The following is a 13,339-nucleotide window of genomic DNA, read 5'->3' as shown; positions in this document are numbered from 1 at the left end:
CTGGTTATCAACCTCCAGTGCTGAGTCTCATGCAAGGCCCAGTCCTGAGACCACTGCTCTGAGCTTCTGGGACTGTCCACCTCCACACGGCTTAGATCCACTCAGGACACAAGACACTCAGAGTCAACAGTGAGAGAAAGAACAAGTTGCTGGGGACCAGGAGGAAAAGGTGGAAAGCGTGTGCTCAGAGGGAAGAGAAGACGAATGAGAGAGGGTCCAGGGATGGGCCCCAAAGGAGGCAAGTTTTAGATTCGGTTCCACATCCCCTCAGAGAGCAGGTGCTCATGACTCGGGCCTTGCTGAGTGCGATGGTCAGAAATCATGGCAGCCCTCAAAGAGATCCCTTCTTTCTGAGGAGACAGACCCCATAACCAACTGGGAGGGATCGCTGGGAATGAAGGAGACAGACTTCTCTGAGAGGCCCCCTGCCTCCCAGACACACTGGCTTGGTGTTTAACAGGTGCCTCAAAGGCCAGATAGCCACACGGGAATCATCACCTGTCCTCCTAACCACGCCTCTACGCATGGCTCTCTCTGCTTCCAGACGCCCTACTTTGTCTGCCTGGAAAATTCTATCTCCCCCTTCAGTCCACCCGAGCCCCTCACCTCCCATCTGGCTCTGGGCGTCCTCTGGAGCCCCTTGTCATACCTCGGCCTGCACGGGAGTTTCCAGAGCAGCGTGTCTGTCCCCCTCCTGGACAGCAGGGTCCTGCCATGCTCACAGCTGAGTCCCAGGAACCACGCACAGTGCCTGACATGCTAGGGAGCACTCAGAAGGAAATCTGCCCAGCTGTGCAGGGGAGTTCGGAGAAGGGGCCCAGAGCAAGGATGCTGGGTCATCAGAGAAGGCTCCCAGAGGAAGTAAAGCTTGAGAGGGGAAGGGCTGGCTTTGGCAGAGGAGAGAAGGGGGCCTCCAGGGAGGGGGATGGGAAAGTGGGCCGGCATACTAGTGGTGCGAGATAAGAGCTGGAGAACAGGAAGGTGCGAGAGAGCACTGCGGGGCATGAGGAGCAGGCCCAGACCCTGGGTGCAGCCCCCCTCCAGGCCCAATAAGTCAAAGCCACCTCCCTCCCTGACTTCCTCCTCAGATGATTCAAATTCATGAGCTGATTTTCTTAGCAATCATTAACTCTGCGCTTCACACATCGGGCCTGGGGGGGATTGTTAACTGATCAAACTGGTGGGTGAACGAGTCCATGTAATTATTACCTAAAGAACATAGTGCACAGGAGCTAGGGAAATGGTCAGGGGTGGCAAGGAGCCGGGGAACTGTGAACTGGCAGAAGAAAGAGGTTCACATGGACTGGGATGGGAGGGGGAGGGGAGCATGTGCCCAATCCTCAGCTGACAAGAGGCCGCTGAAGGTCAAAAGAGGACAGAGGGCCCAGACAGGAAAGGGTGCACAACACACACAGTCATTCCCACCAGACACAGGGGAGTCTGGGCTCTGGAGTCTGGTCAACCTGGTTTTGAGTCCCAGAGTCCTTTTCGGCCTCGCTTTCCTCCTCTGTAAAATGGGGATGACGTTGATTTGAAGTCCCATTTATTGAGCTCATGGTCTATTCTAGCCCCTTATGGGCATTTTACGCTCCACTGAATTTTCCCAATATGGCCCCACATGGTGGCTTTTATAATCCCAAGTGACTACCTGTCTGGTCTGTTTCGGGCATGAACAGGAACCAGTGTGTAAGCGCTGGGTACGCAGTGGGTGTCCCGTGGCGCCTGAGCTGATAGGATGTGCTCATGTCTCGGGCCGGCTGCAGACCACCAGCTAGATAGCAAAATTGACCCTCCTTCCTCCTCACCGGAGTGGTATTTCTCCTGCTAGCCCAAGGTCATAAGCAATATATTTCACAATATTTGAATGCAGCCATGGATTAAGAGCCCCACTGGCTGACATATGACACTGGTCGTTATTCTAGCATTAGTAGTAAGCACAGGCTTTTTTCAAGGGCTGAAGCGAAACGCATTATTTAAAAACCTCTGAAAAATGGGAATAAAAGGTCCTTCCAAATCAGCCCCCAAGACCGTGTAGCCAGAGCTCAGGAGGGCATCAAGAGTGAACCCTGAGCCTCGGCAGCCAGACCACCTCTGAGGCTCCAGCTGGCCTGAGCTCCTTCCCTGGGGTCTGCAAGGAACCCAAGAGGGCCCACCAGAGTCTACAGCGTGGAACTGGCAAGCATGGGACGGTGGGAAGGGGGAATCCTGGCTGCACCTGTCCCTGAGCTCTGGTCCTCCCTTCCTGCCCCTGAAAGCCCCTACAGCAGCTGGTTGGTGTGGAAACCGTCTCACTTTGCCCAGGGAGGAACACCAAGCCTCCAGGTGAAAAGTGAGAAGAAAATCATCACTTTCATGCTGAGAACACCTCTCCCAAGCACGTGTCCCCCAGAGCACAGGGAAGCCGGAAGCACCGTCAAGGTGGACACACACCTGTAAAAGGGTCTCTCATCTCTTGGCCCCGGGATGCCATGCCAGTTTGCATCTGTGTGAGGAGGGAGTAAAGTGGGGCCACCTCAACCGTGTGACTTTCACCATTACAGATTCATTTGTTTGGGTCTTGAAGGAAGGGCCTCAGGTGCATTCTGGAACCCTGAGGACAGGGGAGGGGTCACAGGGCTGAGCTGACATTATTAGAGGAAATCTTTTTCCTCTCACTTTCCCCACAGAGGCCCCACTCTTCCTCCCTGAGTGGGAGTGAATTCACCTCCACAATCACTGGCCACGGCTAGCGTTCCAGGGGGATAAATTGGAGCAGAGAATCAACAGGTGGGAAGACAACATGGGCAGGGAGCTCACGCGTGACTGAGCCATCCCTGGGAGGCCCAAGGGACTCTAACTGAGCTGTGTGACCTGTCTGTGCCTCGTTTCTCACCCCAGCATGAGGACAGGGGACAGGGTGCACCCGCCCGCAGCAGCAGGCGCTCAGGGAGGGGAGCTGGAGGCAGGACCGGCCAGGCGCGACCAGGTGCATGAAGCACTTTGCCTCCCTACCAACCCCCTGTTCCCCCACCCCCCCACCCCCCAGCTCCAGGAGCCATGACACCCACAGAGCCCTCAGCCTCCTCCTCACACCAGCACAGGAGCCTGAGCAAAGCAGGCTTTAATGGAACAAAGCCCACCTTAACTGGGGATGTGCTTTCCCCTTGAAAGTCAAATCCAAGGCCTTGGGACAAAGAAGGGTGGGTGCTTCCGCTTGGCATATCCAGGTGGGCCTGGTGGAGGCCCGCTGGCCCCAAGCCCAGCCCAAACAGCTTCCCCAACCCAACTCTGGAGAGTTCACTTCCTCAGACCCCGGTCCATCTCTTTTCAGACTTTTAAGGAAATCTGGAGGGTGGCAAGCCAAGACACCTAAAAGGCAAAATTCCTCTGCTCCAGGACTCCAGGTGAGACACTGGGCATGAAAACTGGACCCAGAGATGCTGGGCCACTTACTTGGGATCACACAGCAAGCTGGGCCTGCGGAAAGTCCAGAAGCCCCAGCCTTGTTAAGAACCATTCCAGCATTCAAGCGTCTGTTGTCAGAGGAACTGTCCCCGGAGGGCAGTGAAGATTAAGACAGACCCGGGCTGGGGGAGGAGGGAAGGAGGGAAGACGGCGTAGGGAGGAGGAGAGCAGCAGGGCTGTCACTTTCTCCCACCCACATCCTCTCTTCCAGCCTCGTGGTTAAGCCAAGTGTTTCATCCTCCTTCACACAATTTCCTTTTTTTATCACTTACATTTTTTTTTTAAACCATCAGTCAGGTTCTAGAGAGGATATGCACCAAAAACATCCAAGATATAAACTACCGGCATCCCACGTATCAGAAACCGACACTCTGCTCCCCTCGGTGGCTCCCTCCTCCGCTTTCCAAAAGATCTCCTGCAAGTCTTAGCCCAAGCCCAAGCGGGATCTGGGGAAACACTTGTTTCCTGCCCCGGGGGCAACCAAAGAATCCTTCAGGAGGCAAAAACCCTCACCGGATTCACAGAAGTGCAAGGTCACTGAGTCTCATCCCCATCCCATCTAGCTGCAGGGTCCCGAGGGCTCCCCTGAAAGCAGAGAGGGTTCAACATGCACAACCCGACCCCTCCCAACACTGACAGATCCTGTGGGGACTCCGCTGCCCCCAGGGTACCCATCACCATCCTCCTGTTACCCCGGAATCCTAACCCTCAACCTCCCCTCATGGACGGCTGGCCTGAAATGTGGGGGCCTCCTTGCCAGACCTCTTGCCCGCACCCTTCCCCTCTGCCACCTCTTCCACACCAGCTGCCTGCTCAAGCTCTTCCTCTTTCTAGAAGTCGGATTGGCCAAGCACAGCATGGCTTCCCTTTATTCTCTGCACTGGCGGGTGAGCCCACAGAGCGCGTTGGTACCTTTCTGTGGCGGAGCGGGGAGCAAGCAAATATGACATGATTCTAAGCCCCACAGCCCATGGCCCAGTTCAGAGTTCATCAGAACTAGATGGGTGCCTGCTGAATGTGAGATTCTTTCCCCACAAATTCCACCCTCCAGAAGGTAAATAACGTTCTAGGCAACAAGAAAGAAATCGAGAGGTAGCATGAGTAATCATCAACCGTGTGCACGCGTTCACGAACTTCCTTTGGACTCACTGACATACGGCACACAGGACAGGGATCTGGACCCACATTATTACAAGGGGCAACCTCACCCCCCCACCCCTCAGCCCCCCCAAAAGACTCTGTGTGACTTGCGGCAGTGTGGGTCAGGGCCCCCAACGAACAAGACCGCAGCCCGCCACTCCACAGCTATTACTCTGTCCGCCATGTTTCCGAAGCTGTTTGTTCTGCAAGAAGTCTCTTCTCCATTCAAATGCCATGAAGCTGAGAACCAGTTGGCCAGTGTGGCAGCTGATCCTGAGGAAGAGAGGCTCTGGGAGCCGAGCGTTCATGGAGGAGGCAGAAACCACCAGGATGGTGGAAGTTCCCCTGAGACTGGAGGGGAAGCATGGCCCCGTGTAGCAGCAGAAAGGTGGGTGTGGGGTGCCATGTGGAGGTGCTGATGGTAGCACGTTGAGGAAGGGAAGGCGGAGAGCTGAGGTCATTCAGGGATGGGTGCTGTTAATGTGGCATCAAAAAGGGAAGGGGGCAGGGGAGTCTGCTATCTTGTCAAGAGTTGGGGTGGACCACCAGGCCCTGTTTAGACCTTTTATCGTAAGCAGCCCCACCCTGAACCCCCGTAGGGCGTTAACACAAAATCAAATTATTCCTAGGAATTAAAAAACGGAATTTTTAAATTGTACCCACAGGCCCTGCCCTGCATTGTGGACCCTATCGCTTCTGCTTCTTCTCTGTGGTCAGATCTTCTACGTGGTCAGATCTGCCTCCTCTCCTATCTTTCTCTGCAGCCTTGGTTCTGAGGGTTCTGAGCTGCCCACCCTTCTCCACAGACACCCCCTTGTGCCTCCCAACCAGTGCTTCTGCCATCCCACTGCAAGGCCTTGCCTCATCTCCAGGCAACCTCCTCCAGGAAGCCCGCCCTGAGAGCCTACTTATTTAACCACCCACAGTGGCATCCTAGAGCCTCCCTGAGACTGAAAGAAGATTTTCCTTACTTTCATTTCCTGAGGGGGGGGCAAGCTATTCCACACGTAGAGAAGCCACACGTGGCCAGGTGGAGAAGCACAAATGCTGGTCAGGAGGCAGAGGAAGGAAGGGAAGGCAAAGCCGGGCAGGGCAACTGGCTTCGGGTTGTCTAGTCTGAACAGTTCAGGTGGGCTTCAGGGTACAGGGCCATCCATAGTGGGCTGGTCGTTGGGGCTGGGTGGTTCAGGGCGGGAGACGTTAACGTGGCATGTCAGAGGGAGATAAGGAAGACTCCAGATCACAAGCAAGATCTAAGCAATGGCAGCCTTTAGTCTGTCCCCACGATTCAACGGTGCCCAAGAGACAAACACAGAGCCTAAGAAAGCACACACCATCCACTTGCTTCCCCTTATGGGGCTCAGTTTCTAGAACTTGCTAATCCAATCACTTTCTTGCTAATGCCATCATTCTCCTGTCTAATCTTCTGATGCCTCATCAACACAGCCCCATCCCTGGACTAATTCAACCATCTGCCCGGCAGCCTTCTCCCTTCCTCTGCCTGTTACACAGCAGAGAGGAGGTTCCCAATCTGGAACCCACCCCAGTGCTTCCTCAGGGACCACCACGCCAGGGACCTGCCACTCGGGTGACTCTCTCTGTCGGCATCCATAATTCTTTAAAAAAAAAAAAAAAGGCAGCAAAAGCTTGATCAACTCTGGGGGAAACACTTGTAAGTGATATTCTAGACCAAAGAATAGTTTCCTTAATATATAGAGATAGTCTCCAATTCCGTAAGTCTAAGACCAAAGACCTGATAGAAAGTAAGCAAAACAGGGGCACCTGGGTGGTGCACTCAGTCGGGTGTCTGACTCTTAGTTTTGGCTCAGGTCATGATCTTGGGGTCATGGGACTGAGCCCCATGTTGGGCTCCACGCTCAGCACAGAGTCTGCTTCATATTCTCTCTCCTTCCCCCTCTGCTTTGCTCCCCACCCCGCCTCAAAATTAATAAATAAATCTTTTTTTTTTTTTTTAAGTAGGCAGAACATATGAAGAGACCGTTCACAGAAAAGAAAACACAAGTGGCTCTCATGTGTATGAAAACATGTTCACCCTTATTGGTAGCCCAAGAAATGCAAATTAAAACTCTATTGAGAAACTATTTCTGTCTTCCAGATTGGCAAATATCAGCAAGTTTGGTAACATTTCATGTCAGAGGGCGTGGGAAACCAGCATGCTTGTACATTGCTGCTGGCAGTATACATTCCTAAAAATTCTATGGAGAGCAATTTACTAATGTCTTTCAAAATACAAAGGCACACACTTTCTGGCCCTTCAATTCCACTTCTGAGATTTTATCCCACGGGTAACCACCAGCACTGCCCACTGACTAAAGCACAAGGTGATTCAGTGGGACATTGTTTGTGATGTCCAAAACCCAGGAGATTCCTCAAATAAATGGTGTGACATCCATACCGTAGAACATTCTATAGCCGGAAATAAGAATGAAAAAGTACTTTACGTACTGATCTGGAAGCATTCCAAGACAGCTAAGTGGGAAAAGAACAAATGAGGGGCAGAAAGGAACACACAGTGTACTAACGCTTGGGGAGAACTACTCTCCATGTATGTTTTAATTCACGCAAGAAATAAAGTGCGTGCGAAACTGGGAAAGTTGCTTGCAAGAAGGGAGAACACTAGGAGGCTAAGGAAGACGGTAGATGGAGACTTTTCACAGTTAAATCTTTGCAATTTTAAAAATTATGATCCATGCACATTTATTTTCTAAGAAAAAAGACAGGGGCAACAAGCAGATTAGATGAGCAAAGGGTTCGGGCTTCCACAGTCTCTTCTCACCTCTACAGCAGACAGGCTTTTGGCGAAACCCTCAGCCTGCTGTCTCCCTTCCCTCCTCCCTTACTCCCCAGCGGCCTCTGCCAGACCTGCCTGAGCTGCCCCAGGGGAACTGGCCTCCCTGATTTCAGGTCTCCGGCCTCCAGCGGCTGCTTGCCAGTCCTCGCTCTGGCTCCACCCACTTCACGGCGGCCACACCCTCCTCCTTGAACACGCCTCCCCCAGTTTCCGGAGCACCAAGCCTTACCGGTTTCTGTGCTCCCTCTCTGGGCAGTCTTCCCCAGTCTCTAAATGGTGAAACTCCCCTCCAGGTCCTCCTCTTTGCTCTTCTCTTCTTGGTCCACACGCCACCCCGAGGCTTCACTCGTCATGGGTTTGCAGGTAACTCCCAAATGTGTTAGTTCCCGCCAGACCTCTTGTCTGACCTCAGGGCTCCACGTGGAAGTAAGTCTCCAGGGGTCTCAAACCCAACATGCCCAAGTGTCACTCACCAGCTTCCAGCCAGTTCTGTCCTCCACTTCAGAGAGGCTTCCTTGCATGTGCTCCCTCCCAAGTATTCCTAGAAACCAGCCACTCTCCCCACCTCCACCAAGGCTCCCTTCACCGGTTTCCCTTCATGCTCTCTCCCACCTCAGGGCCTTTGCACACACTGTCACCTGTGCCTTGAATACTCTCCCCTCTGCTCCCACACCTGTTCCTGCTTTATCTTGATTCTTATATATCTTCTAGAACTCAGATTAACATTCCTTCAAGAAGGCTTTCCTGGCCTCCAGACCAAAGGATGTCAACTAAAGGTGATTTTTGTCCCCCCAGGGGACATTTGGCAATGTTTTGAAGACATTTTTGGTTGCTACGAATGGATTGGGGTGTGTGTAGAGCTCCTGGCATCTAAGGCGTATAGAGGCCAGGGGCGCGGCCAAAGGCACACAGCAGCTCCCATGACCAAGAATTCTCTGGTCCAAAATGTCAGTGGTGCTGAGGTGAGAAACCCAGCTGTAGACTAAATGACACACTTTTAAAACATGCTCCATTATCACCTAACCCCACTGTGATTAAATATTTAACTGAGCAAAGGTATCAGCCACATTCCATTATCTAAGCTTTATAGGATGAATAAATGAATTGAAGTCACTGGCTCATGTTTATCTCTGTATCTCCCACCCCCAGTGCCCAGCCTTAAGTACAGAGATTGATTGTCTGGACTGATAAAAGTGGACAGGATTGGACCTGTCCCAGGAAGAGGCCGCTTCGTTTCCTGGCTTCCAACTCTGATGAGTCCTCTGTGCCATCCCATGGCAGTCCTTCCCCTGGCCCCTTGACCAGCTCACTCCTCTCCTGGTACCACAGCTCTGCCCACCCCACAAACCCTCATCTCCACCCGAGTGGTTCCAAGACACCCTTCAAGCCATCCAGCCTGGGCTTCCTCCTCCATCATCTTGTCAGACCAGCCACTTCCCCTGTAAGCCAACCCAGCAGGGGCACCACCAGTCATCCCGCCGCCAAGGCACAAACCCAGTCGCCTCTGGGCAGCGTGCCCACCCTCACGCCTGAACCCTCCACGCGCCCCAACTGTGTGGCTTCATGTGTTACCCAGTTTTGTTTGCCTTAAGCCTCTTTCCCTCCCGGTCCACCTGTGACACCACCCCTGTGACATCTTTCTAAGACACCAGCGGTCTGTGTCACTTCCCGATTACAAACCCTGTCCAAAGGGGCACCTGGGGGGCTCAGTTGGTAAAGCGCCCAGCTCTGGGTTTTGGCTTAGGTCATGATCTCCCGGTTGTGGTATCGAGCCCCGCCATGGGCTATGTGCTCAGCACAGAGCCTGCTTCAGATTTCCCCCTTTTTCCCCACCCCCGCCTCTCACTCGCATGCTCTCTGAAATAAACAAATCAAATCTTTAAAACCAAACAACCCTTCCATGCTTCTCAGAGCCCAGGCTCCCCAGCCTGGTCCCAGACCCTTCCTCCTCTACCCTCTCCTTGGCCTCCTTGCCCGCCACACCCTGCTTCAACCCAGAGCACACACACCACTGGGTTTCATGGTGCAGTTTAGGCTTTCCCCTCCCCTGCCTTCCCCTTACCAAGATGCTTGGTTAGCTAGGTTAGTTTAGCTCGTGTTCATCCTCAAAGCCTAATTCTAATACTTCTTCCTCAACAGCACAGTGATCCCTCAAAAACTTAAACACAATTTCCATACCATCCAGCAGTTCTGCTTCTGGGGATATACCCAACAAAGAACTGAAAGCAGGGACTCACACAGATACCTGCACGCCCGTGTTCACAGCAGCATGACTGAAGACAGCCAAAAGGTCGAAGCAAGCCAGAGGGCTGTCCACAGATGAATGGGTAGAGAACACGCAGTGCTTCCATACAGTGGACACTAGTCAGTCCTTGAAAGGAGAGAAAATCCGGGGCTCCTGGGGGGCACAGTCGGTTCAGCTTCTGACTCCCCTTTGGGCTCAAGCCCTGCTCCCAGGGTTGTGAGATTGGGTCCCGGGGCTGGGCTGGGTGCCCAGCAGGGAGACTGCTTGAGATTCTCTCTCTCCCTCCTCCCCTCCCTCTCGCTCTCTCATTCTCTCTCTCTAAAATAAGTAAGTCTTCAAAAATTGTTTAAAAGGGAAAGAAAATCAGATGCCCCTTAACACAAATGAGCCTTACCACAGGGTGCTCAGTGAAACAAGCCAGATGCAGGAGTCTGCGTGTCCCCTGATCCCGCTCCTACAGGGTACCCAAGATGATCAGATTCGTGGAGACCCAATGAAGAATGGTAATCACCAGCGGCTGGCAGTTGGAGGAGATGGGGAGTTCGTGTTTAACGAGTACAGAGTTCTGTTTGTGTCTACACTGAGTCTACAGGGCAGATTGGTAAAGACAGTTACAGACTGAATCTTCGTCCGCACAGACTGAAGGACTGAAGGCCTCGGCAGGCAGGGACTGTGTCTAATTAACTGACTGCTCCTAGCCCTGCCGCTGACAGCCATCTATAGGCCTTCAAGGCAGATGGTTAAAAAAAAAGGGGGTCAGGAGGGGTGCACTTCTAATCACAAAATGAAGAGGTCATGGGGCTGTGATGTGCAGCATGGTGACTAGAGTCAGTGATATGTTGTGCAGACTTGGAAGTGGTCAAGAGTAGAGCCTAAAAGTCAGCTTGGGATGGGGACAGGCAGTAACCAGATTTACCGTGGCGAACCCCTCGCAGGGTATATGGACGTCAAATCATCATGGTGTACACCAGAAATCAATGTTCTGTAGCAAGTAAACCCAGTAAAAAAGTTTTAAAAGAAACAGAAAGAACAACCCAAACCAATCATTTTGGTTAACATTATCCCGAATCTCACAGCCTGTCATCCCCAGAACAGCGATTTACTTCCAGCACCCGTGGAAAAACCCCTCCCCTCTCTGGAGAAGAGACCTTCATCCTTCTGTCAAGCAGTGAGGTCAGAAGGGACTTCTGCGGACAGAGTTAATAAACAGCTCACTTGGGAGGAATAAACAAGACCAAACCAGGGCTGGGTCCAGTCCGTGGAGGCTGCATGGCCCTTGTGTCCAACACCAGTGGGCTCTGCCCCTCCCCCTCTGCTTGGTGGGTGGGCTGATTCACTTCCTGTATCCTCCCCAGGGGCAGGCAGAGAGAGAGGGGAGAAAGGCCCATGTAGGAGGAGAAGCTGAGTCCTTAGGGCTCAGGGGGATGATTAGTCACTGGTGGAAGGCTGCTGACCCTAGTGCATGTGCCGGCCACAGGCATGCCCGCCCCCCATCTTCTTATGTAACCCAAGGTCTGGAAGGCAAAGCAGACTTGGCCTTGGTGCTCAGCAAGAGGCAAAGGCCCAGAACCTCCCTTTTCTTCCCAGCGCATGTCCCACCCTAAGAGCCCCTGGACCCCTCTCCCTGGGCTCCTTGTTGACACACAGGCCATGTTTATAAAACAGGGACTAGAAAAGGCAAATGCGTCCCCCATCCTGAGGGTAATCCGAGGGGGGTCATCAAGGAGCATCCAACCCAGAGGTTCTCAACCAGGGATGATCCTGCCTTCGGGGACATTTAGCATCCTCTCAAGACATCTTTGGTTGTCAAAAAGGAGTGAGAGGTGGTGCTCCTGGCATCCCCCCGGGGGGGGGGGGCGGTGGTTAGAAGCCGAGGATGCTGCTGAGCACTCCACAATGCACGGGACAGCCCCCACAGCAAAGAACTATCCAGAAGAACCATCCCAGACATGGGCAGTGCTGAAGTGAGAAACCCTGATCTAAGCCAAGCTGTCTTTTACAGGTGAGGAAACTGAGGCCCAGGAAGCGACCTGGCCGAAGTTGCACTGTGACAAACTAGTACCAGGATTAGAATCCAGTTCCCGCCGGCCATCAGCCTCCTCCAGCTACCAGGCATGCAGTGACCAGCTCAGAGACTGGTAGCAAGCTGGCAGGGTGGCCGAATGCGGGACCACAGGATTGAGAAGCCCAAGACGGCTCTACTCCTTGGACAGGCCCCAATCATCCTGCTCAGGTCAGCCTGGCCAGGGGTCCCCGAATAATCAAAGGGGAAGAACGTCTCAAGGACCATGGTGCATCCAGGCAAAACACCTTTTGGATGCCTAGGCAGAGTTCACAACTCAAATCACCACGGAGCACGCTGGGGGTGGCCCTGGCCTGGTTCAAGGCCAGGAGCCAGGACAGCTCTCTAAAGCAAACCTCACTTTCGAGGGCACAGCGTGGGCAGGAATTACACCTTGGATCACGGCTAGGGGGGCCCCGCTTCTTCTCCTAGACACTAAAATTGATTGTCTCTCTCGCACCTACTGGCTTCTCACTACCATCTACATAATTTCAAAATATTATATCGAGTCACCCTTGTCCTTGCCCCCAGGGAATGAGCACTGTGTTCCCAACTGCAAGCCAAGCACCAGGGCGCAGGTCCAGGCGTCAGAGCTGACAGAGCACCCCATCACTGGAGGACTGACTCACCTCATGTCACAACAGGGGTACTTTTCCATCCCCTGTTGCTGGAAGCCACCAGCCTCATCGTGATGGTGGTGATAAAGAGGAGGCCAGGGGTCAAAAATGCATGAGCTATGTCTCAGGCTGGGGCCTCACTCACTCCAGCGGAAGGGACGACACAGGGAGCAGCTGGGGAGCAAGAATGGGGGAAGCAACGGTGGCTTGGGACCCAGGAGGCACCAGGACAGAATCACTGCTTCAGGCAAGTGTTACCTTTGTTTCCTCCATCTCCCTGTCCTCTTCCTCCACAATTTTTCAAAGCAGCTGGTAAACTCCTATACATCCTTAGAGGCACAATTTCCAGCGTCTCCCCCAACACCAAGGCACAGGGACATTCCCAATCTTAATATGGCAAACCACAGTGGCAATGGAAAAGGATTTGGGGGTCAAGAGCAGGGCTCAGGGAAACAGCCGAAGTCCCCACTTGTCTACTGAGTGGGCCCATACGAGAACAGCTTCCTCTGTGTGGGGGCGCCGACCACCCTGGCCCCCAGGCTCTCCATCCCATCTGTGTGGCCCGCTGGGTTGTAGTGCCCGGCAACCAGCTGACAATTATTGAATGCTTATTCCCAGTATTAAAAATGCGACCATCGCCCCCTCCAAGCAATCAGGAAAGAAGGCAGGGACTGCATTTCCCGTGAGTGTGAGGAGGAAATGCCTCCAGGGACCCCACCTCCCACCTATGCCCCTGCCAGCTTCCTTGGAAAATCTTCTTCCATCTATCCTTCACATGACTCCACAGGGCCCCAGAGTTTTCCTTAAAACACAGATAAAATTCCTTAAAAATGACAGCTGGATGAATGACTGGGGGCAGGGGTTGGGAGCTGAAGCTACTTAGTGCACCTAGGCTTTTTTTTTTTTTTTTTTTTTTTTTAACCACATAAAGTTTTAGCTTCTACTGTAGACGATTCTTGGCCCTCCTCTCCACCCCCAAACTCGAGTTTCTCCATCCTGCTTGTCCCTACACCTATGTA

General features: G+C 53.1%; 1 protein-coding gene and 1 long non-coding RNA gene across 5 annotated transcripts in view; one reads left to right on the top strand and one right to left on the bottom strand.

The window, feature by feature from the left end:
• The window catches only part of LOC131999567 (membrane progestin receptor gamma), a 75,203-nt gene that overhangs the window by 58,398 nt on the left and 3,466 nt on the right, over nt 1–13,339 (bottom strand). The window contains exon 1 of one of the 4 annotated variants that reach the window (XM_059372371.1): nt 7,626–7,716. The exons of 1 other annotated variant lie outside the window; for it this stretch is intronic. Coding sequence is in view for 2 of the 3 variants with exons in the window: in XM_059372374.1 (XP_059228357.1) it covers nt 650–758 (109 nt within the window). In the remaining variant the exon portion in view is untranslated. Of the gene's footprint in view, nt 1–649; nt 1,046–7,625; nt 7,717–13,339 lie in introns of those variants that run through there. 2 more of the 4 variants (XM_059372374.1, XM_059372370.1) reach the window with 2 other exon arrangements.
• LOC132029223 (uncharacterized) lies at nt 3,310–6,863 on the top strand. The gene is made up of 3 exons (XR_009407749.1): nt 3,310–3,383; nt 4,779–4,972; nt 6,565–6,863. It is a non-coding gene; the product is annotated as an uncharacterized LOC132029223 (long non-coding RNA).

Source organism: Mustela nigripes, chromosome 13 (assembly GCF_022355385.1).
Source record: "Mustela nigripes isolate SB6536 chromosome 13, MUSNIG.SB6536, whole genome shotgun sequence".
Taxonomy (NCBI): domain Eukaryota; kingdom Metazoa; phylum Chordata; class Mammalia; order Carnivora; family Mustelidae; genus Mustela; species Mustela nigripes.
The sequence above is the reverse complement of the archived record's forward strand: the minus strand, read 5'-3'. Positions and strand labels throughout refer to the sequence as shown.